Below are 27,563 nucleotides of genomic sequence, written 5' to 3'. Positions count from 1 at the left end.
AGAAAAATAAATAATAATTATACATAATTAATATTTACTTGCATTTGTAGAGAAAAACTTATTATAAAGGATTCCAAAGCATTTCACATATAAGAGAAAGTCTGCCTCCACTACCAGTATAGTGAAATTACTTGTAGAATTAAATGGGGAATTTAGGAAGGCAGACTGTGCAAGCCCAGAGTGGACTTTAGCCAGGACACAGTTGTAAACGCTTCTACTGGTACAAACACAGCAAACTCAAAATGACCAATTAATCAGGATATAAATTTAACATCGTGTTCCAAGGATAGCATCTCTTACAGTATAGCGACTGTAGCCTTGCTTATCTTAGCTGCTTTCGATGAGGGATGGTAGGAGGAGGTGGACTTCAGGACTGAAGAGGTTAACAAAAAGATAATAGCAATCGGAGTGTAATACTAATGCAAAGCCACTATGTATAATGTACCTAGAGGCATTCAAATTTGATATTCTTTATCTTTATACAATTCAACACCATTTGTTTGTATAGATACAAAACGCAACTCAAATATCTCTCATATTTACAGCACTTAATAAACTTTGTGTTTCAACACTTCTTGCTCTTTTGCAGCAGTGGACAACTGTAAACCTGAAATAAACTGGTTTTTGAGATAGAATGGAATGTGTTGAGATCTCTTCTGCACTTTCATTTCCTTGCAGAATTCAGTTTTTTTTTTGTCAGTTTTCACGCTTGGCTTTGTTCTGTGTTTCAGTTTATGCTGCAAAGTGTGACTTCAATGATGAACAGGCTCCATTTTGCAATTGGAACTGTAGCAACTGGATAAGGATGCAGCAAACTATATCCACTCCAGCGTCACATCCAGCTGCTCTCCATGTTCAAAGAGGTAATAATCAAACCTCTTATTCATTATTTATTATTGAATCTAAATGGCTTGTTCTTAGGCCTTAGAGGCTAAACTAGCTCACACTTAATTATCAGTGGGAGTACACCTATTAGGATCACCTTAATCTGAAGGTTATGATACTGAAGGAGAGAAACAACCAAGTGGATCTGTTCCTCTTTACTAGAGTCCATATCAATAATCCAGCATGGCAGTAAAATCCACAAAACGTGAACAGAAGAAACTATTCAGATAAAATGATAAACTAATGTTCCACATACTGTACAAAAGATGAAAATCTCTTTAGATTTTTTTTCATAAAGCTACAAACAGCTACAGTAATGTCATGGCCACATACAGTGAAAGTTACTAGAATGGAATATTCAGATTAGCACTAATTAATTTCTGTACCTAAAAATGCATTATAATCCATTCTCTTAACAGGAAGCTTCATGATGGTATGTGGTGTGTTGGCAGTGGAGTCACTGCACTTTCTCAGTAAAAAAAAAACTAACAGATTTAATTGGGTTTTCCAAGGTATCTTTTAATCTGTGGTTTGGTGGAAGCAGCGATGGAATTGGTGGTCTAATAAATATGTGGTTACTTTTGTGGTGTTTTTTTTTTCAGTTAATGACATTTCTATATTGTGCTTTGCATTGTGTTTAGGTGATTACTATCTTTATCACAAAACCAGCCCTTTGAATCCTTCTGTGAATGCTCGTTTGGAAAGTCCATCAATCAGTGTGCTCGGAAATGTCTGTGTGGAGTTCAGGTACCTCCTGCTTGGGCCAAACAGCACTAAGCTCAAAGTGCTGACCAAAGATACTTCTGGAGAGAGAGAGATCAGCACTATGAGTGGGAGTCATGGTTCATCATGGAAGCAAGGTTTTGTTCCTGTGTACTACCTTACAGAAACCACACTACAGGTAATACTCCTTGCATTTCTTTGTTGTACAGTATGTAGAACATCCACACCTGAACTGAACTCTTTAACCTCACAGTACTATGTGCCATGTCAATGATATAGTGACTCTGATATTATTTTGAAATATTTGCTAAGTAGTAATTATGTTGTGGGCTCGTGCCCCATCCACAAATGCCCTCCTTTTAAGTTCACCACGTTATAGGAGGGAATGCCTATATTCTTCAAAACAGCCTGAGGTGGAGTTAGATCCCAGCCAGCGGTAGAGTCACAGAGTGCTCTCTGCCTGCCACACAGTGTAGAATCCAGGATAAGCACTTTGTCTCATTCGTTCTTTCGAACTAAACTCTTATGTCCTTGAAATTTTCATCGTACTCTAAAGTGTTTATTAAATCTATTTAATAAAATATTAACTGCAGTATAGCCTTAGTATGAACCTTAATTTCACAGATGTTACTGAAGTTCTTGTTTTATAAATTAAATAAGCACTCCTGCTGGGATAAAAGATTATCATGTTAGGGGAAAAGAATGCAGTCCCTCAAGATTGTAATCCGGAATGATATCTGGAACCAAGGACAACAACAAAGACATGAATAAAGCATTGTACCATGCTTGCATTCTGATTTTTAATGGTTTTGTATGTATGCCTAACTGATAAGAAAATCACCAAGAGCCATCTTCTGTGTCATCAGTATTATTGTGAAGGTAAGGAGTAAGCAAAAAGAAAAATTGCTTTTAATTTCTCAATTCATTATCATAATTGCCTGTCCAATCAAGCCCAACATTAAACTATTAAAAGTAAATTAAATTAGATCTTATTCTATTTAATTTGCTATGATACCTGGACAGTATTTAATCAGGGCAATCATATGACAAATATTATTTTTCCAGGTGATTTTTGAGGCTGTGCAGGGGCTGTCAGGATTTGGTGATATAGCTATTGATACTGTTGGGGTCAGAAATGGATCATGCAGTAAGTGTTATTATTATTTTCCTATTTAATAATGATATTCTTTCATAAATATTGAAATGGTAGACGGACTCTTTCTTTTTGTGTGAATGTTCCACTTGGTGCTACTGTTTCCTCCTATGTCCCAAAGACAAGCTGGCTGGCTTATTCAGTGTCTTTGGATTGTCCCTGTGTGTGTGCCCTGTGATGGGCCTGCCAAGGGCTCAGTCATTTTGACACTGTGTCACATTTTATAATGAAGACTATTCATTCTTTGATTTGCATTCTTGGTGATTTTGTCAGACATCTCAGTTTAAAATGTTCTGCTAATCTGTTATATTTGTAGGTTGTGCTCCTTTCATACATCAGTATATGTATATTGTAAGGTGTAAGTAAGGTACAGGTAAAGTTCATATACCATAATGATCATCTTTGTTTATAATTGATCTACTTATGGCTTCCCTGACACTTTTCAGCAAATGTCTGTCTGGGCTATCAATATCGTGTTTGCTCCTGGAAACTTTCATTCTGCCATCTTTCCAGAGGCCTACTTTCTGTTTGCTCTTTTTTCTCCTGGTATCCAGTAATTACTGTACATGTACATATTGTTTGGGCAGCATTAAATAAAAATTTCTACCTACTGTACCTGCTAGTTGCACATTGCAAACCAGGTGCTTGATGGTAGATTTCACTATGACGAAGCAAGAAGCCTCTGGCTAATGAAAATGAGAGGCAGTTCAGAGTTTATTGTTATGAAGTTGGTGTATTATGTGTTTTATTTGGTCTCACTATGTGTAATGTTTTACAAGGTGTAGAACACTTTGGAAGCTCTTCAGTATTCAAACATGGACCGAGAGGCACATTAAAACTCAGCTACAATTTGTTTTTGAACAGACTCTCATTTTTGTCCCTTTGGAATTTACAGATGACCCTGTGTGTACACCAAACAGCCACTATGACTCCTGTGCTTCAGCATGCCCTGCCACATGTTCTCTGCCAAATGCCCCCTTCTCTTGTGAGTGGCCCTGTGTTGAGGGGTGTGTTTGCAACACAGGATATCTCCTCAATGAGGGCAGGTGTGTGCCCAGTAACCAGTGTGGCTGTTGGGATAATGGAGTATATTATTCTCCTGGTTCGGGATTCTGGACAGACGATACTTGTTCAACTCGATGTACTTGTCCTTCTTCGGGTGGACAGCTGACATGCTCTTCAGCGTCCTGTCCAAATGATCACTACTGTGGGATATCCAGTGGTGTACCTGACTGTTACCCGTCCACCTTTGGCATCTGTAAGCTTCACAATGGCCCCCACTACAACACCTTCGAAAACACTCTCCATCAGTTTATGGGAACATGCACCTACACACTGGCTAAACTTTGCATGAAATCTTCTTCAATTCCCTACTTCAGTGTTAAAGTGAAAATTGAAAATCGAGGCAATTTCTCCAATTTCTACATCCAGGAAATCCATGTAAATGTCTATAATTATATCATCTCCATGTTTAAAGAGTTGAGAGATAAAGTCATGGTGAGTGCACCGTTATTTCTTCTATCTATTTTTTAAAACATTCATCAGAAAAAAGTGATTATAGAATCGCTGCTAAAAGGAGACTTATTTCTGTATAAATATTCTGTTCAGTTTATAGATGTGTTAGGCAATGGGTTGCAAAGTGCATCTGACCATTGTGATTCTCCGATCGGAATTAGATCACAGTCCCTCATGGTCCAAAGTTGCCCAATAGACTGGTCATGTGATACAGACAGTTTGGCACTCCTTACCTCACCATACAAGCTCATATACTGAATGTGCCCCTTTGCACATATTGTAAATAAATTGGGAATACATTAAAGATTCTGTTTTGCATCTTTGCATTAAAACACCTTAATGATAATCTTCTTGCTACTGATTAAAGTATTAACAAGTAAATTAATCTTAAAATATATTATATTAATCTAAAATATATTAAAAGGTGCTGCTAAATTTCACGATGACATGTGACTTTCAAACATGCCCTAATCATCATCAGGTGGCTGCTTGCCAGTTTTTACGTTTAACTTTATATCTAGATAATAGGGACCATATTTCTACCTACACTAAGTGCAGAGGAAAAGCATGGAATAATGTACAACCGACACAAAGAAAGTCATTAAAAAAGGCAAGAAGTTTAAATTAACTATTGCCTTGTCATGATGTGTTTTGTGCATCTTTTGTATGCTTTCTAACTCTCTATCTCCATGTCCAGGTTAATGGTCTTTGGAGAAGACTGCCTGTGAGTCTGTCTGGAGAGTCAGTGAGGATCCACAAGAGAGGAAGGTTAATTGTTTTGAAGACAGGTTTTGATCTGAAGCTCTCTTACAATGCAGATTATATGGTGGAAGTGAAAGTCCCCAGCTTATATTTCAACAAAACGTGTGGCATGTGTGGCAACTACAATCATTTTAGACAAGATGGCTACATGATGCCTGCCGGCTTTCAAACTAAGGACAAAACTGAGATCCAAAGCAGCTGGCAAGACTCACCTGGAGATCTGACTTGTGAGCCAACGGTGGCCCCCCATCCATGTCCCCACAGTAAAGAGCAAAATTACAAAGGCGATCAAATGTGTGGTCTGATTACATCAACGAATGGTTACTTCTCCCAGTGCCTTTCTGTCGTCAATCCAGAGAGTTTCTTTCAGCAATGCGTTTTCCACATGTGTGCTCAAAATGGAGATTTGAATGTTTTGTGCAATGTCTTACAAGCTTATGCGGATGCTTGTCAGAGTGCTGGCTTGATCCTGCCAATTTGGAGAAATGCTTCCTTCTGTCGTAAGTATTTGCTGTTGGCAGGGATGATGGTATTCTCTCAGTTATCTAGCAGCAGTTCTATTTTTCAAAAACGTATGAGCTCTCTTATGAGTCTTTTGTCATAAGTAAATTATTTTTAGAGGATCAGAGGACAAAGTATTAGCTACGTTTTAGGTGCTTGTTAGTTTGTAACCTGCTGTGGTGACATTAAAGGTAGATTTGGAATAGGGAAAACACTAATCTAAAAAAAGTTCATGTTACACTGTATCTCTTATTCCCTTATAGTTTTGAAATTCGAGACTCTCTTGTGATGTGCCATCAATTTTTTTTTCTTTCCTAGCCCTTACATGTACAGCAAATAGCCATTACAACTCTTGTACCAGTGCCTGTCCAGAAACCTGCATGGATCGTGATGCCCCAGCAACCTGTAAAAGACCCTGTGTAGAAGGATGTGAGTGTGATGATGGCTTTTTGCTCAGTGGAGGGAGGTGCATTGTTCCTGATAACTGTGGCTGCTGGGTGAATGGTCAATATTATGAGGTAAATAAACTGTAGGATGGGAAAGAGCTGGAATTGCATGCATCTGTGCTTAAAAGTGTGGAATACAATATTTTCCTCCTTTGGTATCATAATATACAGTATAAAGTAATCAATGTTAAGACTTTCTCCGTTTCTTTTTGCTATGAATTATATTTTGTGAGTTTGTAATCTTGAAACAAATCAGTATGGTCAATAAAACACTACAGCATTTGCAGCCAAGATGTACCTTATTATGAAGATTTTTGAGTGTTTCGCTTTGAAAGGTGAAGTAGAAACAACAGTGTTGATTCAGAACACTAATGATCAGTACGTCACTGCAATCTATAAAACAAAACAGGAAAATATCAGGTATGTACAACATACTGTTCTCTCTAAGCTCTTGGTGCTTTCTTTTCTCAAAGAAGGAAGACACTTTCATGGATGGAAACTGTGAGAGCATGTGTCGATGCCTGGGAAACAACAACATTACCTGTTCGCCAGTATCTTGTCGACAGGACGAAGTGTGTAAAATTAAAGACGGCTTCCTGGGCTGCTTCCGTACCAGTGCAGCTACATGCCACATCTTTGGGGACCCACACTACTCCACGTTTGATGGCAAACTGTACCACTTACAGGGTTCCTGCAACTACACTGTGGTTCAGACCTGTGTCAACAGCTCTGTCCATTTCACCGTGAGCAGCAGAAATGAGCACAGAGTGATCCCTGGATTATCTGCTTTGAACTCTGTTGCCTTAGAGGTCCAAGGCCTTCATATAGCACTGAGGAAAGACAAAAAGGTTTATGTGAGTATATGATGCAGTGCTTCATACTTTGATATTATATCATAGAGTGAAGGACTGTCTGTGTGGGGTTTTCATGTTTCCCAGGATTTGTCAGCTTTCACCGGGTGCTTCTCTTTCTATGGGTTTTTTCTAATACCATACTGCTTTCTTAATAACTGAAAACCATTACATGTAGAATACCCAATGAAGCAAGCTAGGTAAATAAAAGCATTTCAATGATTGTGAACTTCAAAGGCAGATCATTAAGATTTTAAAACTGAGATTAAATTCTGGCAATTGAAACACTCGAGACTCAAAGCAAATAATTCCCATCTGTAAGTGTGAATTACTTTTAACCGAGTGAAAGATTAACTAGAACGCCCTGTATACTGTATAAATTTCTTGAATGCATTAGTATTGAATTACATACAGCTAATTATTTACAGTATTTTCATTGCTTTATACAGATAAATGGAATGTTAGCGACACTGCCAGTGCTGGAGAGTAAAATAAATGTGTTTTATGAGGGGTCCTATATTCATGTGGAAACTACCTTTGGCCTTCGGCTCTTGTTTGACGGAGATCATAGCCTTTTTGTTCAGATAGATGAAAGATACAAGGGTAAGATTTGTGGGCTTTGTGGCACCTACTCAGACAGCCAATTGGATGATTTCATGACTCCAGATGGCACGCTTGTCCACAGTCCTGAGGACTTTGGGAAGAGCTGGAGAATTCAAGATGATGAGTGGATGTAAGTGTAAGAGTGACGTCTGTAAATCTCTTGAATTTTTCTTTTTTTGTCTGTCTTTCCCTTTTGTAGGTGAAGAAAATGGATTTTCATGAGATGTTTATTGGCTTTATGAATCATTGATTAGCAAAGGCTCGTAAAATATATATATATAGAATGCAATAAAATCTAAACAAGAGAATTTTACACCTGTTATGCATTGAGCAATATTGATTGCACAAAGTACAAACATGTCGTGATGATTTACAGCTAAGTGTAAGAAAATTCTGCCTTTCAATTAATATAAGTGTTTGTGTTTTATTGCAGCTGTAATTCAGATCCTCCTCCTGTGCTTCCTTGTAATCCACAACTAGACAGCGAAGCCTTCCAGAAGTGCAGTGTACTTTTTGCAGCCCCTGGACCCTTTGAAAAATGCCATTGGTTCATCCCACCACAGCTGTATGTGGATAGCTGTGTGTATGACCACTGTGCTACAGGGGGTGACGTACGCCAGCTCTGCACTTCCCTGGAATCCTACGCTGCTGCCTGTGAGGTGGCCAAAGTTAATTTAGGGAACTGGAGGGAGAAGACAATTTGTGGTAAGTCAGTGGCAAAGCTGTTGTATCAAACTGCAACATTTGTGCATTAGTTACATCAAGGAGCCTGCTCTGTGTTTTATTTCCTTCCTTTTGAAGATTAGGATGAGGACTTTATCTTGGAGGCTATCTTGGAGGCTGAATCCACTTTATTGTTTTTGTCCAGGGACCAAAAAGAGGATGGTGTAGGTCCGCATCATGGAGGATGATTTGGAGTTATTAGACTTTTTTCTTACCTTGGGCTACAATCCCCTGTAAACCAACCATATTTCTAAGGATTGGGTTCTAAACTATTTCCATCCTGCAGTTCTGAGTAAACTGATTTCTTTTTTTGTGGATGTTTTACCATTTAGCTTGTCCTTTGAATTGCAACTTTGACAGTGATCTATGTGGGTGGACTCAGCTGTTAACTGATAGCTTTGATTGGACAAGGCAGCACGGACCCACACCTACTGAATTTACTGGGCCTTTACAGGACCACACCACTGGAGGTGAGAGTCCAGAACTATTACATGAGCTGCAGTGCTTTCTTCACGCTGTGCAATAGACCATAGAAAAGAATGTTGTCTGTATTGTTTGTACAGTATAATTGTCCTTGTATCTTTGTTTATATACTACATCAGCTTAGTTGTATTTGTTAATTCTATGGTAAATGTTTTCAAAGTTATTTGCAAAAAGATGTCTTACTATATGTCATGCTAAAGGTTTGATAGCATTTATAATGTACTGTAAGTAAAATGTACAATCATTTAATCAACACATTTCAGAAATGGATTACATGAAGAATAGATAAAAGGATTCAAATAGTAATAAAATTAATTTTAGAGTGAAATATTGTCTAATACAGCCTGAAAAGTATGACAATGTATAACATTCAGTTTTTTCTTTCTGATATTGTATTTTATTTTACATTGTTTCACACAGTATCTGGTTAATGTTATAAGTAAGTCTGAGCTCAGGAACCTTTTCTCCTTAGTTTTAAAATATTACATTTTAATCCTAATGAATTGTTTGATTTCTTTTCAGATGGCTATTATATGTATATTGAAGGCGACGGCGTCTACACTGGTGACTCAGCTCGAGTGATCAGCCCTCAGTGCAATGCTACAGGACAGCTGCTGTGTCTGCAGTTCTGGTACCACATGTATGGGACAGCTAATGCAATGGCACTCAATGTGTACTTGCTGAAGGACAAAAGAGCTATAAAAATCTGGTCAAGAAAAGACAACCAAGGAGACATATGGCATAGAGCAGACCTGGAAATAAAGGACTTGGGGACACTACAGGTACAGTATCTCTCTGATACAGATCACATGCACATTTGTAATCTGAGTTTGGTCAGTTAAATTCTGAAATTCCCCGATTTCACATTTATTTTTCTGAAAGGAAGTTTTTGTGGTATTTTAACATACTCTCTGTATCTAATTTTCCAGTTCATCTTTGAAGGAATAAGGGGAACAGATACTGAAACGGATGTTGCTGTGGATGATATCTCAATAAAATTTGGACCTTGCACTGGTAAATCAACAGTACTGTATATTTATAAGCAGACATTATTTTACTCTTTCATACTGTACAGTGTGAAACGTGATGAACTTACTCTTGAACTCTTGAACTTGATCTCTTTAGCCTGATCCCTAAAACTACACTGCACTGGGAGCTTACCAACTCCAGCTTCTTCTGAGTTACGCCTAATGTTACATTTTTTTCACATATAAATCACAGAGGGAAAAAAAAACAAATTCTCCTTTCTGTGTGTCACTATATTTGTGTCACTCGGTCTTCACTTCTCCTTACTCTCGTTCTCTGGCTCCAAGTCCGAGTCGCCATTTTCCATGTTCATTTATTAAAATGCAGTATGCTTCTTATTTATTAAAGAAGCATATCTTATAATTATAATGCAGGTAAATATTTCATTTTTACCAACAGATTCATCACACTTTGAGATGAAAATGATGTCAACTGTAATTCCAAAGACATCAACTTCAGCTGGCAAACCAACAAATAAATCAACAGCCATCGTAAAACTAGTAAAAGCCATGCCAACCACTTCCTCTGTAATGCACACAAATGAAGTACCTGGATATGTACCTTCAGGTATAGTAAACCATTAATTATACTCAGAGCAGCTTAGTAGTGAAAACATAAGAGTCAGGATACTAAAGGCAGTCATTTAAATGTACAAAAAATAATAAAAGTCCTAACAATATTAATTTGCTCTGTAATTTTAATTAATTTTTATTTTTGATTGATACTCATATTAATAATAGTCAGGTTGATGCAGATAACCTATTGACAGGTTAAATATAAATATGTTAATAACTGATACTGTATTTACACTATACTGTATACATTTAGGCAGGACAATGCAGTAGCAGTTAGTACTGCTAATCCAAAGCTCTTTGGTTCTGGATTCAATGCTGGGATAGAATACAGTGGCTATCAAAAGTACTCATCCCCCTTGGACTTTTTCACATTTTACTGTGTTACAGTATGGAATTACAATGTATTTATTTGGATTTTTGCAATTGATCAGCACAAAACACTCTAGAATGTAAAGCCGAAAACAGAATTCTACAGATCCTCCTAAAATAATTAAAATATAAAAGAGAAAGTAAGTGATTGCGTACATAAGTATTTACCTCTTTTACTATGACACACTTGAATAGGATCTGGTGCAACCAAATGCCTAGATGTTGCATAAATTGTTGAATGGAGTCCTCCTGTGTGCAATTAGGGTGTTTCACATGAGTTCCAAATAAATATCCCTATCTCTGGTAGGTTCCACCGTTAATTAGTATGGCAACAAACAAAAACAACATAATGAAGGCAAAGGAATTTTCAAAGTAAATCTGGGATAGGATTATTGAAAAGTGCCAAACGGGGGAGAGTATAAATAAAATCCCAAGGCATTACATAATTCACAAAGTAGAGTAAAGTTCATTTTAAAGAAATTTACCAAATTTGGCTTATATCTTTGATACTGTGAAAAAGAGGCTGTCCCTAAAAACTGAGTATCCAGGCAAGAAGAGCACTAATCAGGGATGCCACCAATAGACCTGTGACAACTCTAAAGGAATTACAGCCTTCCATGGCTGAGATGGGAGAAGCTCTGCATATGACAATTGCCTGGGTGCTTCACAAATTTGGGCTTCATCTGAAAGTGACAAAAAATTAACATCAAATCTTGAACATACTTTGCCAGGAGTCATATGGAAGACTCTAAGACCAAGTTGAAAAAGATTAGATGGTCTGATGAGACATAAATGGACCTTTTTGGCCTCAGTGGTAAGTGTTATGTTTGACGCAAGCGTAACAATGAACACAGTCCCAAGAACACCACCCCTACTCTGAAGTATGGTGGTGGCAGTATCATGCTATAGGGATGCTTTGCTACATTAGGTTCTGGAAGACTAATGAGGATAGTTGGAAAGATGGATGCAGCAAAGGACAGAGAAATGCTGGAGGAAAACCTGCTGCAGTCTGTATGAGACGTTGCAATTGGGAGAAGATTCATCATCCAGTAGGACATTGACCCAAAACATACAGCCAAAGCCACACTGGAGTGGTTAAAAAAGAAAAATGTTCTGGAATGGCCCAGTCAAAGCCCGGACCTCAATGCAATCAAGAATCTGTGCGAGGAGTTGAAAATTGCTGATCACTAACTTTTCCCATCCAACCGTGAGCAACCTTGAGTTTGAGCAATTTTGCAAAGAAGAATGGGCAGTCATTGTAGTGTCAAAATGTGCAAAGATGGTAGAAACCTATCCAAGAAGATTTATGGCAATGTGCCTCTACCAAATATTAAAAGAGGATGAATACTTATGTAATCAGTTATTTTCCATTTTATATTTTATAATTACTTTAGGAGGATCTGTTGAATTTCGTTTTCACTTTGACACTCTTTAGATTGTTTTCTGTCAATCAATGGCAAAAACTCCCATTCAAATACATTATGATTCCATATTGAAACACAATAAAATGTAAAAAAGAGCTGGTGAATACTTTTGATAGCCACTGTATCTCCTGTATGCAGTTTCATGGTCTTCCCATGCCCACATTTTTGTTGAAGAAATGTTTAATTATGTTTCACCCTTTGTATTTAATTTTTGTTTCATACAATGTTTACAAGTAGGAAATTGTCTGTTTATTCTAAACAAGAACTGGACCTGTAAATGCAGAAATGATTTGCCAACATGCTCACTGCCCCATTCATAGTGTTAATTTTGATATTTGCTTTGCTTATTTATTTAATCGCAAAAATGTGTTTAAAAATGGCATTGTCATAGTCTGCCTTTTGGACTGCAACTTTGAGACGGACTTCTGTGGATGGTCCCAACCGCTGACAGGCAGCTTACACTGGAAAAGGCATCTTGAGGCTACCTCTTCCACATTCTCAGGACCATCATTTAATCACACTACCAGAGGTAAGGAAATGTGTGTATTCCAAAATCTGCTGGTCAATTAACTAATTGCTCATTTTTAAACACATTGTCAAGCTTTTCCACCCAATCCACCAAATGTTTCTGCAACACAACCTTTGTCTAGAAGAACTTTGCATCTGTATCGTGGGGTTCCTTTGATCTCTTTTGTCTTTTGTCTGTCATTTCATTTGAGTCAAATAAGATATCAAGGCATTATCCTAATAAACTTGATGAAGATTTGACCAAACTATTAAACTGGTAAGTATACTGCATTGACCTATGTTATTGTCTTTTCAATAAAATAACAATGCAACTGCTACTTTCCTGATAATATCTTTGTGAATTTGTTGCAGATAGGATAGTGATAGATTTATGTAAGGCTCAATATACTTTGGGACTTTCATTTAAGAATTCTTGCACTTAGTTCTCCTAGAGTGTCTTGGATTTGGAGTTGTAGAGATATTGTAATCAATTATTCAGGACAATATTTAGTGCCTACTTCCCAAATTTGCTTGTTTTTACTTCTTTAGATGGCTACTACATGTACATTGAGGATGATGGTGTTTATAACGGAGGTAGAGCTCGCCTGCTCAGCTCAGAGTGTACAGATCTCAGGCCTCAGTGTCTGGATTTTTGGTATCGCATGTATGGTGTGGCTGGCACTATGGCCCTGAATGTTTACTTGCTGGAGAACAGAAGCACTGTCAGGATATGGTCTGAGACAACAAATCATGGAGATATGTGGCACAGAGCAGGAATAGAAATAAAGTCCCCTGGACCATTCCAGGTAACTTACTGTTGCTCGGGTGTATGCAATATAATGTTAGTAATTTTTTTCTTAAGAGTCTCAAGAGCTGTAAGAGTTTAATGTGGTTTGCAACATATTGGTAATGAAAAGGACTTGGGTAGTATATTTTACTTCCAAATTGAAAATGACCTATACTGTATGTCTTTCTTTTTATTTATACAGTATACTGTATGACAGATGATTCTATATTTTCCACTAGGGCATCACAACCATCTAAACTGTTTCCATCATGGCAAAGTGGACATACAGTAGTTTGCCCTACAAATACAAAAGGACCTGAAGCAGTACTTGAAGGAATTAAATGCTGTTTCTAGGCTGTGTTTTATTGTACTTTTTATATTACAGAATGTGGCTATTTTCTAGTTGAGAGATTATAGCACTGAAAGAATTATTTTAATTAATATGAAACAGCATTTCTTGTGGGAAATATAATTTATGTACAGTAATCTGGAAGACCAATTTAAAAAAGTATTCTTGTTAGTAACATTCAAATTAAATTAAATAATTAATTCAAATTCTCTGTTTAGTCTCTTTTAAAATGCCATGGTTTCAGAGAGCACTATTTCCACTCTATCTTTCTAGATTATTCTTGAAGGACAAAGAGGAACTGGCTCAGACATTGCAGTGGATGACATAACTCTTAAACCTGGAAAATGTGCAGGTATTCAGATAAATCCCAGGCTTAATCATTTTAAGATGACAATGTAAATTTGACAGTTCGGATACTTTTATTAACTTTTAAGTAATGCTACAGAGCATTTTTGAGATTCTGAAACAGTAACTATTGTTATACAGTACAAAATACTTTTCATTTATTATGTTTTAATAGGTTAATGAAAATAAATCTATTAGTAATGTTTTTTAAGAAGATCTATTTCAAGAAAACATTAGCACTCTGGGAAACTTTATATGCAACATTTTTGACTTCCTATCATTCAATTCACTAATAATACCAATATTTTTTTCCTTTGCTCTATTCACAGATTTAATAGAGCCAGTGAAAATCAATATTAAAGATATATTAACAATCACAGAATCCCACAAACCTATGCAAACAACAACTAAACCACCCCACCCCCCAGTATCAACAACTAAACAAGCCATATTCCAAGTAATAACAACTGTAACACCCCAGTTCCCAGAATCAACAACTAAACCACCCCAACTCCCAGTATCAACTACAAAACCATTGAAACCGACTACCCTTTTGTCAATATCGGAGACAACAACCGCAATATCAGCAACTAAACTAGTCCAACTCCCAATATCAACAAATAAACCAGCCCCACCCCCAGTATCAACAACTAAACCACTCCAGCAACCAATATCAACAACTAAACTTACCCATCTCCCAGTATCAACAAATAAACCACCACAGCCCCCAGTATCAACAACTAATCCATTGAAACCAACTACTTTCTTGTCAATATCAGAGAAAACAACCACAATATCAACAAGTAAACCAGCCCAACCCCCAGTCTTAACAACTGTAACACCCCAGCTCCCAGAATCAACAACTAAACTAGCCCAACTCCCAATATCAACAACTAAACCACTCCAGCAACCAATATCAACAACTAAACCACCACAACTTCCAGTATCAACAACTAAACCACTCCAGCCCCCAGTTTCAACAAATAAACCACCCCAACTCCCAGTATCGACAACTGAACCACCCCCACCCCCAGTATCAACAACTAATCCATTGAAACCAACTACTCTTTTGTCAATATCAGAGAAAACAACCACAATATCAACAACTAATCCAGCCCAACCCCCAGTATTAACAACTGTAACACCCCAGCTCCCAGAATCAACAACTAAACTAGCCCAACTCCCAGTATCAACAACTAAACCACCACAACTTCCAGTATCAACAACTAAACCACCCCAGCCCCCAGTATCAACAAATAAACCATCTCAGCCCCTTGTATCAACAACTAATCCATTGAAACCAACTACTTTCTTGTCAATATCAGAGAAAACAACCACAATATCAACAACTAAACCAGCCCAACCCCCAGTATTAACAACTGTAACACCCCAGCTCCCAGAATCAACAACTAAAGTAGCCCAACTCCCAGTATCAACAACTAAACCACTCCAGCAACCAATATCAACAACTAAACCACCACAACTTCCAGTATCAACAACTAAACCACTCCAGCCCCCAGTTTCAACAAATAAACCACCCCAACTCCCGGTATCAACAACTGAACCACCCCCACCCCCAGTATCAACAACTAATCCATTGAAACCAACTACTCTTTTGTCAATATCAGAGAACACAACCACAATATCAACAACTAATCCAGCCCAACCCCCAGTATTAACAACTGTAACACCCCAGCTCCCAGAATCAACAACTAAACTAGCCCAACTCCCAGTATCAACAACTAAACCACCACAACTTCCAGTATCAACAACTAAACCACCCCAGCCCCCAGTATCAACAAATAAACCATCTCAGCCCCTTGTATCAACAACTAATCCATTGAAACCAACTACTTTCTTGTCAATATCAGAGAAAACAACCGCAATATCAACAACTAAACCACCCCAGCCCCCAGTATCAACAAATAAACCATCTCAGCCCCTTGTATCAACAACTAATCCATTGAAACCAACTACTTTCTTGTCAATATCAGAGAAAACAACCACAATATCAACAATTAAATCAGCCCAACCACCAATATTAACTACTATAACACCCCAGCTCACAGAATCAACAACTAAACTAGCCCAACTCCCAGTATCAACAACTAAACCACTCCAGCAACCAATATCAACAACTAAACCACCACAACTTCCAGTATCAACAACTAAACCACTCCAGCTCCCAGTTTCAACAAATAAACCACCCCAACTCCCAGTATCAACAACTGAACCACCCCCACCCCCAGTATCAACAACTAATCCATTGAAACCAACTACTCTTTTGTCAATATCAGAGAACACAACCACAATATCAACAACTAATCCAGCCCAACCCCCAGTATTAACAACTGTAACACCCCAGCTCCCAGAATCAACAACTAAACTAGCCCAACTCCCAGTATCAACAACTAAACCACCACAACTTCCAGTATCAACAACTAAACCACCCCAGCCCCCAGTATCAACAAATAAACCATCTCAGCCCCTTGTATCAACAACTAATCCATTGAAACCAACTACTTTCTTGTCAATATCAGAGAAAACAACCGCAATATCAACAACTAAACCAGCCCAACCCCCAGTATTAACAACTGTAACACCCCAGCTCCCAGTATCAACAAATAAACCATCCCCACCCCCAGTATTAACAACTAATCAATTGAAACCAACTAGTCTTTTGTCAATATCAGAGAAAACAACCACAATATCAACAACTAAACCAGCCCAACCCCCAGTCTTAACAACTGTAACACCCCAGCTCCCAGAATCAACAACTAAACTAGCCCAACTCCCAGTATCAACAACTAAACCACTCCAGCAACCAATATCAACAACTAAACCACCACAACTTCCAGTATCAACAACTAAACCACTCCAGCCCCCAGTTTCAACAAATAAACCACCCCAACTCCTGGTATCAACAACTGAACCACCCCAACCCCCAGTATCAAAAACTGAACCACCTCTACCTCCAGTATCAACAACTAAACCAGCCCAAAACCCAGTATTAACAACTGAACCACCTCAGCCCCCAGTATCAAGAACTGAACCACCCCAGGAATCAATATCAACAGCTAAAACATCTCAACAACACCCAGTTTCAACAGCCAAACCACCCAAATCCCCAGTATCGCCACCAAAACCACCTCAACTCCCAATATCAACATCAAAACCAAACATTCAACCATCAATATCAGGGAAAACAACTCAACTCCCAATATCAACAGCTAAACCATTGAAACCAACTACTCTACTGCCAATATCAGAGAAATCACCCCAACCACCAATATCAACAAATAAACCAACCCAACCCACAATATCAACAAATAAACAATCTCAAGAACCTCCAATATTAACAGCTGAACCAACCCAGTCCCCAATATCATCTACAGCTCAACCACACCAACCACCAATATCGACAATTAAACCATCCCGACCCCCAATATCAGATAAAACACATCAGCCCCCAGTATCATCTACTACTACATCACTTCAACCCCCAATATTGACAGGTAAAACACCCCAGCCCCCAACAGCACCATCAAAACCAACTACTCAACCAGCAAAATCAGAGAAAACACCTCAGCCGCCAATATCAATAAATAAACCATCCCAACAACCTCCAATTTTACCTACTAAACCATCTCAACCTCCTATGTCAGCAAAAACACCTCAACACCCATTATCATCTACAACTAATATGCCTCAGCCTCCAATATCAACAACTAAACCACCCCAACAACCCATAACATATACAACTACATACACAACTAAACCATTACTACCAACCACTAGACATCCAGAAGTGGCAACACCTACATCTATCACAGCATCCACAGGGGTTACAACCAGAAAACCTGAGCAAACAACCAACAAAGCACAAGGTAAGAAAGAATAAGAAGTCACCATTTTAAGATACTGTATATTAGTCTGAAGTACCAATATATATATATACAGTATATCAATACTTTACTGGTAATATATGCAAAGGCAAAATACAGTATATGTTTCATTTCCTTATTTTGTTGACAGGGATAACTATTGTTGCAGTAGTTCAGTCATGTTCTAATGAATGTGAGAGAGAGAGAAATATGTATAAAGTATTTGGTATGACTCCCCACCTAAGGGAATAATAGCCTATCTGAGGCTGGGTAGGCTGCCCCCACTCCTCTCTCAGTATTGCGAGGAGTGAGGTAGGGAATTTGCTGCAAGAGTGTAGATGGGGAGGCGGGAAGATGAGATAGATGCACAAAAGAAAGTCCTGGCTGCAAGAATTATTTACTTAGGCAAGTGGAAGTGTGAGAGATGAAGGTTTAACCTTCCTCCCCAAATTACTGTATAAACCCTTTTTTTTTTGCTGATCAACTGATTGTATTTCCAATCATTGTGATTGTTTCAGGTGCCTCTTTTTGCCACATTGCTGGGGACCCCCATTACTTTACCTTTGATAAGGTCATGCACACTTTTGTGGGTGCCTGTGCATACACCCTGGTAAAGGTTTGTCAGACCGATGGCAGTGTTACTCCAATAACTATCAGTGGTCTGAATGAAGCCCATGGCCAACCAGAGGCCACATACCTTAAACAGGTGGATATCACAGTGTACAACAACAAGTTGAGTATTCTGAAAGACAAACAGCTCCTGGTAGGTTAAAAGCAACATTATTTTTTGTCTTTGTGAAAAACAAATATGTGTAATAGTGCATACAGTATACTGGATTTTGCAGGTGCAAAGAGATATTGATTTCTTTTGACTAAGGTACTGTATAAAAGACACAGATCGTAAGAATTCTATAATTCTAACTACATTTTCAAAAATATCTGTCATTAACTTTCAAGTAGAACATATTACAGAGCAAGAATATTGCAAGATGATCCAAGCAAGCACTTTTACTAGTACTGTATATAAACCACACCTGGAGTTATGCAGGATATACTGTACTCAGTTGGGTTAGAAAAGTAAAATCTAGTTTTATTATTACTGTGAATTCTGCTGATCAAGTACATACTGTAGAGTGATCTTGAAAAATCCACAAGGGTACAACATGTAGATATAAATTTGTGTTTGAGTTTAGAGGATACCAGTAAACTACTCCATATTCTGAGCACAGTGATTTTTTTTAATTGGACACGTTGGATTGTAAGGGAAAAGAACTGCATTGGAAACTACGTAAAACCCAAAGCGATTCAGAACATGTTTGTTTTTCTTACGTTTGTGTTGTGACAGTTGAATGGCAAGGAAATCAGCAATGTGTATCAGCCAGTTGCAAAAGGAATTACTGTCACCTCCCAAGGTCTGTATACTGCAATGTTAACCGACTTTGGAGTATCTGTGAAATTTGATGGAAAACAGCACCTTGAAATCAGACTACCACCTGAATATTTTTCAAAGGTACAGTATGTCAATATATTTCCTGTACATATCCTGACAACCATTGTAGGAGGTTTGGCACTGGTGTACAGTATATTTGTCTTTGCTAACTTAGTTGATCAAGTGTAAGTTATGTTTGGTAATAACTCAAAACACTTTCTAACATTTTTTTGTACTGGAAGAAAGTGTGCTCTTGAAACATGAAGTGAAGAAGCTGTAAGTTGTTGGGTTTTTTTTCATATTTGTGAAGGTATGTGGCATGTGTGGAAACAACAACAACCGTCAGGATGATGAATTGCTCTTGCCAGATGGGCAGCTGGCTCACAACGTGTCCCATTTTGGAAACAGCTGGAAAATAGATGAAGACAGTCCACCCGAGTAAGAAGTTATTATAATACAAACGTTCACTAAACAAACAGAAGAACACCTAAAGTGCAATTTCTACTGCAAGTAAAGAGAACTAGAAACAGAAATTTAGCTGTCAAAGTGTCAAAGCTGTTTAAAAAAGGCATTTTTTTCTGTGAAAGTATGTTTATTTCAACTGACTACAAGCTTCGTGACGATGTCCCATTATACAGGTATGCATGCTGTTGTATGTGTATATGGAAGAGTGAATGATCTAATTGTGTTTACTTTTGAATTGCCCTAGGTGCCTTGCAGATGAAAGAGAAGACTTAGGCTCTCCCTGCAAGACTGATCAGAAACCTGAAATTGAAAAGCAGTGTGAGGTCTTGCTCTCTGAAACGTTTAAACCTTGTCATTCTGTAATTCCACCTGAGCATTTCATTGAAAGCTGTGTTTATGATATGTGCAAGTACCTCGGTATGATATCGACTCTGTGTGACATGATCCAGGCCTACGTGAGTGCTTGCAGAAGTGAGGGAGTACACATCAACTGGAGACGTGGGGACTTTTGTCATAAGTATATTTACTCATTTATATAGGTTTTTTTTATAAAATAGAGATTTTCCACCTGGAAGCCTTTAAGATTTCCATTGTTTCCAATGCTTCTCTTTGCATTTCTCACAATCAAAATTTTACCTCAAAAGTATGAAAATGGAATAATATTCCCATTCCACTTGTTTTTGTTTTCTACCATTAGGATTGCATTTTTCCTACACCTGCATTAAATATGTTTGGGAACTGGTTTTCGTTTGCTTTAGGTGACAGTATTATTTTGGTGAATGACATTAAGAATGAATTAATAATTCCTTGTGTTTATAAAAAGTTACATCCAAAAGAATTCCCAGGGACTTTATATATACTGTAAATGTACCCCTATTTCATCCTCCACTGAAGTGCAACACCTACCTGGTGACGTATGGCAGCCATCATGCAGCAATGTCACCACTACTCAATATATCAGGTGGAGATATTCAACTTCACCTGTTGAATTAAGGAGGAACCACAGATAAGATAAACTGTGCAAGCACAACTTAGAATGGAGCCGGGACACAAGTCTTTATGTCTCTAGCTTTCCGAATACTGACCAAGCCCACCTTTGCTTTGCTTGTAATATCTGATTAGATCAAGATACAAGCTGGTGAAGTTGTTGCTAATATTAAGAGTGGTTAATACATGCAGCAGAGCAAAAGTGGCATTGCTGCTGGATTTACTTATTAATTTAAAACCTGCCAACAAATGTAATTATTTTTTCCTCATGCACTTTCTTCTCCTACAGCTCTCTCATGTCCAAAGAACAGCCACTACACAGTTTGTGTCCCTGCTTGCCAGCCCACCTGCGCAGATCTCCATGCTTCAGTGCATTGTGATAAAGTCCAGTCTTGTGTGGAAGGCTGTGTGTGTAACAACGGCTATGTGCTGAGCGAAGACAAATGTGTGCCAATAAGGAAATGTGGGTGCCAGGACAAGAAGGGTAACTACTATAAAGTAAGTATTTTTCTTCTGCAGTTCCTCTCTTCCCATTGATCTTTTATTCTTGCCGCGTATGGTCATGAATATCACCTCTAGTCGATATACACATAGCCACTCCAACTTAATTCTGCTTGGTGTTTGATTTTATTTGGAGCAGTGATCCAAGGATGAATATTAAAGAATGTAAAAATCTGTCAGAGTCTCGTTCCATTGAGAAACTGTATTGTGAGAAACCTGTAACAGTTGATAGGAAATTTACACTACAACAATGTGAGTTGATGGAAACTACAGCATTTTATAGATACACTGTGTTTATGCAACTATCAGCTAGGTGAGTCTTGGATCACTGACCACTGCTCTGAGAAATGCAAATGTGAAGAAGAGGATGATCATGCAGAAATTGACTGTGACGACTATGGCTGTGATGATGACTCGGTGTGTGCTCTCAGTGACAATGGGGAATACAAGTGCAAGTCTACAGGTAAGCTGTACTGGCACAGTTGAGAATCTAATCTTCCCTGTAGATGGAGGTTTTCTACATGTTATGCTGAAGTGTAGTTATGCAGAATTGTAGTATTTGTTTCGTTTCATCATTGTAATAACTCTTCTCTTAGGTCTTAAATATTTTGTCACTGCAATATTTATATATTGCATGCAAACTACAGGTAATTTTCTTGGAAAATGTAAAGACAGTGCTGTGGGAGTTTTCTACTTTGGATAATGGCAGGCAAAATGTTGTTCTTTATTTTTTTATTTTAGAGAATAGAGAAAACCCTTTTAAATACAGATGGCATTGTAGAATAACCATTTATAATACAAATTTACCAAAATACATCATACATGGAAAATTTAGTCTTTTCTTATCTATCCCCTTAATATTTTACAATTATTTTACTTCTATCCAAACTGTATACATTCAAAATAGAAATAATTCATGTTTTTTATGATTTATGAAGTGGGAAAAAGAATGTACATATATATTCTTAATTCTAGTTTCAGTTATTCTGTATCTCAACAAATTCAGACTTTAAAACACCTTAATGTATTTAACCCATCTAGACCAATATTTTACAAACTTGTTCATATGTAATTTAAGTGAAAATGTTCATTTTTCCATTATGTAAATTTCATTTTTTAATTCAGTCCAAACATTCATTGTTGGTAATTCTGAAAAAAATAATATCTTAAATAATAATATAAAAAAGTAATAACAATTATTGTTCTTTTTACAGAAAACATATCTAGTGTTGTGTATGTCTCATTTAGCTCAGAGTAACTGCAGTGTGCTTTTCCTTCCAGATTTCAGTGAGTGCTCGGTGTCTGGAGATCCCAAATATAAAACATTTGATAACATGGAGCATCATTTTGAAGGCAGACATTCCTACATTCTGGTCCAAACGGTTCACATTCCAAAGGATCTTCCAGTGATCTATATTGAAGGCATCAATAAACTTGTGAAGGATGATGATGATGAGGATGACAAAGATGATGATGATGAGGATGATGATGATGATGATGAGGATGATGATGATGATGATGACGACAGTGACAATGAAGATGATGAAGAAGGCCTCACAACCCTGAAAGAGATCAAAATCAGAGTTTATAATCATACAGTGAAGTTCAAGCATAAAAGAAAGCTTGTGGTAAATAGGTTTCACCCTTTTCACCTTTATATCAAATCCTATAGTAGGTTTAAATTAGTTGTGAGTTAGGATGCATTTCTGATTATGTTATTTCTGGTTATGTTACATCTTACACCTGAAGAAGGCTCCACATCCAAAACGTTGTGTTTTCTTTCTTCTCTTTTCAGCATGGAATAAACCTATTACTTGGTCCTTAAAAGTCTATCAATGTTTGTATTGTTTTCTATACTTTTTGTTCTTGAAGTTTTATTTTGAAACTAGATCCCCAATCTAGATAAAAATGTTATATTCTGTTGTCGTGGGAAAACCAGCCATTAGACTAAATTATAAAACACTGTAAATTCTTCATTGTCGATTAGTGTTTCTTTTCAGATAACAGAAGCCTTCTAACTAAGTTTTTAAAGATATTTTTTTTCTTTTGTTGTTATAATATTTAATGAAACACATATTCAGCTGGATGGTGAAAAAGTAAAACCACCAACCATTCCTCACAGAGGAATGAAAATCACACAGCGGTCCTCACTCCTCTTCTTGGAGACAGACTTCGGATTGTCAGTGAAATTTGATGGACATGACCACGCAGGTAGTATGGAATTCTGTGGAGACATTTAATTTAATTTTGCACCTCAATGAAGGAGAGTGGCAGGTTCATTACTGGTTCACACTGTGTCAAGATGCAAAGAGGATTTAAAATGTTCTTATTACCATTTTTATTACTTATTGAGTGTTTTTATTTTGAATAATGACACCATATCACACAAAAAAGAACAGGGAAAATATATATCCTGAACTGTTAAACTATATTTTGTCTGAAGCAGTTTAGGTGTACAATATAAACTCCTTTTTCATTCTTTTAAATGGGTATTCATTTAGAGTTGAACAATAAAATAATTCAAATATCAGAACAGCAACATTGATGTAAATACACAGAGTCATCCTACCTTTTTAACATGCTCATTATTATTTTTTAAATATCTTTGAAGAAGATAAATATTCAGATATTTCAAGTTATAGTAAATAGTTCAGATATTAATGTTTCTGTATGTCTACTAATGCAATTCCATGTAAAATGTCATCATGGTATATATTATTTATCTTTTATCTCTTTTATTTAGAGATAACTCTTCCTTATACATACCAAAACAAGATAGTGGGATTGTGTGGGAATTATGATGGAGATAAGAATAATGATTTCATGAAGCCGGATGGAAGCCAGGCAAAGAATATAAATGAATTTGGAGAAAGCTGGCGAGTACAGACAAGCAAGTTAAATTACAGAGAAAGGTATATCTACTCCAACTGTGTGATTCATAAATGTGACCAAAATACTGTAATTTATAGCAGTAACCCACATACACCACTGCCACCCAAACTCCAACACAGCCACCAACATGCAAAACTGAAACCAGATCTTTCTTTTTCTACTGTTCATGGTGTATCCATTCACCCCAGGTCAATTGAAGATAACAGGCCTTATTGAACCTATATATATAAAGTAACTTTTGTCACTTTGTTTTGGATAAGCTATTATGTCACGTTTACGTAACGGAATCTAAAGATACAGTACAAGTTCTCACCATATGTGGATAAATGCAGCAGCTGGGACATCTTTATTAACAGAAATGTGTGGGTTTAGCTAAGCATTACCTCTCTCTATCCTCCCATCTTGTAGAAGAAGTTTCTCAAGCCACAGTGATGCTGCAAATCAAGACTACAATAACACAGGTGTGAGTGCTACAATATCCTTTCAATGCACAGAGCAACAGAAGACCCTCCTAAATAGCATGAGTTTCTGTGGCATAATTTCTGACCCCCAGGGACCATTTTCCACTTGTCATGGTGCCATTCCACCTGTAAAGCATCTCGAGTGAGTATATTTTCCCATCTTTCTGTTCTACTTCAATACTAGTCCTGTGGGATTGACAGATGAGCCATTGAATCGTCAGCTTCACTTTCCTTCCTTTGAATTCAACCCACTTCAATGTTTTTGTTTTCTTTTCTTTTTTTAAGGATCTTGTGATCACTGTGCCGTGTGTATAATATGGTGTGTATTGCACCTCCACTATCTATTCAGCTTTGTAGTAATTTGATCAAAACAGCTGTGAGTTTGATCATTGCTCAACATTCTGGAACTGTGAAGGTGGACACAAGTGTGAGAGAAAATTGAGTAAGAGCTTAAAAGTGACTTAAACTAAGCTACTCCTTTCCTCTCCAGAAACTGTGTCGCTGACCAGTGTTCATCTTTTAACAACACAAGCCTTCTGTGTAAAAGCTTGCAACGCTATTCAGAGGCCTGTCAGAAAAGAGGAATCTCCATTGGAAACTGGAGGGCAAGCACTCTGTGTGGTAATAAGAAATCACTCTTGCTGAACTGACAGCTCGTGGGGGAAACTGACAAACAGCATTTTGTATGGACTGAGGAGTTGATAAGAAATTGATTGATAGTCTCTTTAGAAAAAGCAGTAAAAGTTTTAGGTTAGCTTTCAGCTCTGCAAAAAAATACAATGGTCCTTTGGAATGTTGATTACATTGAATGCTGCAGGATAGCGTCCAGTGCATTTTGGGTGACAGCCTGCAAAGCAAAACACCTTTGATGAAAGTCAATAACTGCCAGATGAGTGCCAGATGAATTAAAGAAATGTTGCTTTTGAATCTGATATGAAGAAATTTGGGGACAATTTTGGTTATATGTAATCTTATTGATCCATAGCCATCACATACACTACAGATAATGAAAATGTATTTGTTATATAATATCATATCATATTACAGTATATTGTATTACAGTTATTATATTATACAACCAGCTCTATACTAACATAGTGTATAAAGCCAGCCCTATGCTGGAATTAAATGGGAAATCCTAATACCAGCATTCAGTGTCAACTCAAAGACAGTAGAAAATGGGAAACAGTTTTCATGACTTCAAAGCAGGTCGGTACTCATTTACTTTCATGGAGTGAGTGCAAGTGAGTGCACTGCGAGTAAATTAAGGGGAATCTAGAATGATGCCATCCAAATTTGGAGCTTCTTTGCTAAGCATGTTTTGCGGTTAGTAGTATAGCATCAGGAGTGAGGATACTGCAGGTGTGGTTTGCTGTGGCCTGTTGTGAGAGCAAACAGCATTGCAGTATGCAAGGTTTAAGTCTGAAATACAGTAGGTTTTACTAAGAACAAAATGGCAGTAGTTCAGCCATTTTGGCATATGCAGAAATAACAGCAGGTCAGATGTTAATGGTGTGTTCATTAGAAAGATTCTAATAATTTTTATACTTTTTGTACTTGTAATTAGTGTTATGGGTCAAGTTTTAGCAGAAAAAAAACGAATGGATCTTGTTTTATGCAAGTATCCTCATTTTCACTTATATTTGCGCTGTAATTCTACCTATAATTCTTGGAGAGTTTGGAGTTAATTTTGCAAACTGTTTATGAGCAGGAGCATGACCCCTTTGTAGGTGTAAAAAAATCAACGGATCCACTTTTCAGTGAAAACTTTACAAAGCTTCAGTTGTTGATAAGGTTTGCCAAGTTTCAATTCAATGCGTTCTGCAGCTCGAAAGAAGAACACTCTGAAAAGGTATTCACATACACGGGTCAAGCTATCATCTTGGATAACACATTTTTTGTCACAAATGTAATAGCTTATCTGTTCCGGTATACCTGTCTAGTATTACATTCTCAGGCTGCCCAGTCTGTGAACACCAGCAGTTTAAAAAGTGAAAAAAAAACCTCACAATTGCAATAGGCTTCCAGCTACTGTCAGGAAAAAAAAACAGAGTTTTGTTGAAAATAATTAGTAAAATAAAGTAAATGACAGCTCAGATTATCCGTGCATTGAGAAAATGCAGGAGATCAGTGAACACGTAAGCCAAAAAAGAACCTGATGTGACATAAATGAGTTTTTGATGCCCTTCAAGTTAAAAAAAATATATTTAAATGGATGTAATAATTCATCATTTGCCTTTTTCAGAGTTTGTAGCTAAAACAATGAGTTTGTGAAGGTTGCTCTCTGTTTTCCTGACACAGAAATGACGTGTCCTTCACACAGTGAGTACCAGCTGTGCATGACAGCCTGCCCGCCATCCTGTGGCAACCCGGCCAACCCTAGGGACTGTGAAGCCCCCTGTCAAGAGGGCTGCCAGTGCTTGCCAGGTTTTGTGCATAGCAACTTTGACTGTGTGCCCTACAAGGAGTGTGGCTGCTTCTACCACAATGTCTACCACAAGGTTAGATCTATCTGTCATCCTGTATCATTACTGTCCCAGTGGCGTGTGAGAAATGTGCTTCCTGCATTAGCTTCCTTTACTTGTGGGCGCCAGCTATTCTCCATTGTTTAACTTCTACTGGCTTTCTCCTTCAGGATGGTGAGACTTTTGTCACGGAGGACTGCGCACAGAACTGCACTTGCTCAGACACATCTGTCACCTGCAGGCCAATGAAGTGTCCCTCAGGGCTTGTGTGCAGAACTTCAAACATGATACGAGGCTGCTACGAGGCTTAGAAGGTTCACATCAATGTTTATCTTTACACATTGTATAATGATAAATTGGACATTCCGCCTGAGTTTGTTTTCTTCAGAAATTGTATGTATTCTCAATCTGTGTTTGATTCCTGAGGATCATGAAGTGAGTACTGTATAATG

General features: G+C 37.6%; 1 protein-coding gene across 1 annotated transcript; it reads left to right on the top strand.

The window, feature by feature from the left end:
* The first annotated feature begins 340 nt into the window (after positions 1-340).
* Positions 341-27,563, top strand: LOC148836816 (uncharacterized). Its single transcript, XM_088914204.1, has 31 exons — positions 341-350; positions 732-863; positions 1,527-1,786; positions 2,674-2,755; positions 3,657-4,258; positions 4,974-5,538; positions 5,858-6,057; positions 6,459-6,839; positions 7,286-7,569; positions 7,873-8,144; positions 8,495-8,632; positions 9,168-9,427; positions 9,575-9,659; positions 10,071-10,238; positions 12,431-12,568; positions 13,096-13,352; positions 13,956-14,034; positions 14,357-17,914; positions 18,430-18,674; positions 19,257-19,421; positions 19,651-19,778; positions 20,050-20,318; positions 21,082-21,290; positions 21,603-21,756; positions 22,575-22,921; positions 23,375-23,504; positions 24,037-24,205; positions 24,594-24,788; positions 25,137-25,267; positions 26,948-27,147; positions 27,282-27,563. The coding sequence occupies exons 1-31, from the start codon at positions 341-343 to the stop codon at positions 27,420-27,422; spliced, it is 9,954 nt and encodes a 3,317-aa protein (XP_088770330.1). The 3' UTR covers positions 27,423-27,563.

This window comes from Atractosteus spatula, chromosome 4, assembly GCF_055471065.1.
Source record: "Atractosteus spatula isolate fAtrSpa1 chromosome 4, fAtrSpa1.hap1, whole genome shotgun sequence".
In the NCBI taxonomy this organism is placed as follows: domain Eukaryota; kingdom Metazoa; phylum Chordata; class Actinopteri; order Semionotiformes; family Lepisosteidae; genus Atractosteus; species Atractosteus spatula.
This window is presented reverse-complemented; position numbering and strand designations above follow the sequence as displayed.

Excerpts from the sequence above, each read along its gene's own strand:
- LOC148836816 (XM_088914204.1), top strand. Across the intron at positions 5,539-5,857 it reads GAGAAATGCTTCCTTCTGTC|CCCTTACATGTACAGCAAAT; the intron begins GTAAGTATTTGC and ends TTTCTTTCCTAG. Across the intron at positions 9,660-10,070 it reads AAAATTTGGACCTTGCACTG|ATTCATCACACTTTGAGATG; the intron begins GTAAATCAACAG and ends TTTTACCAACAG.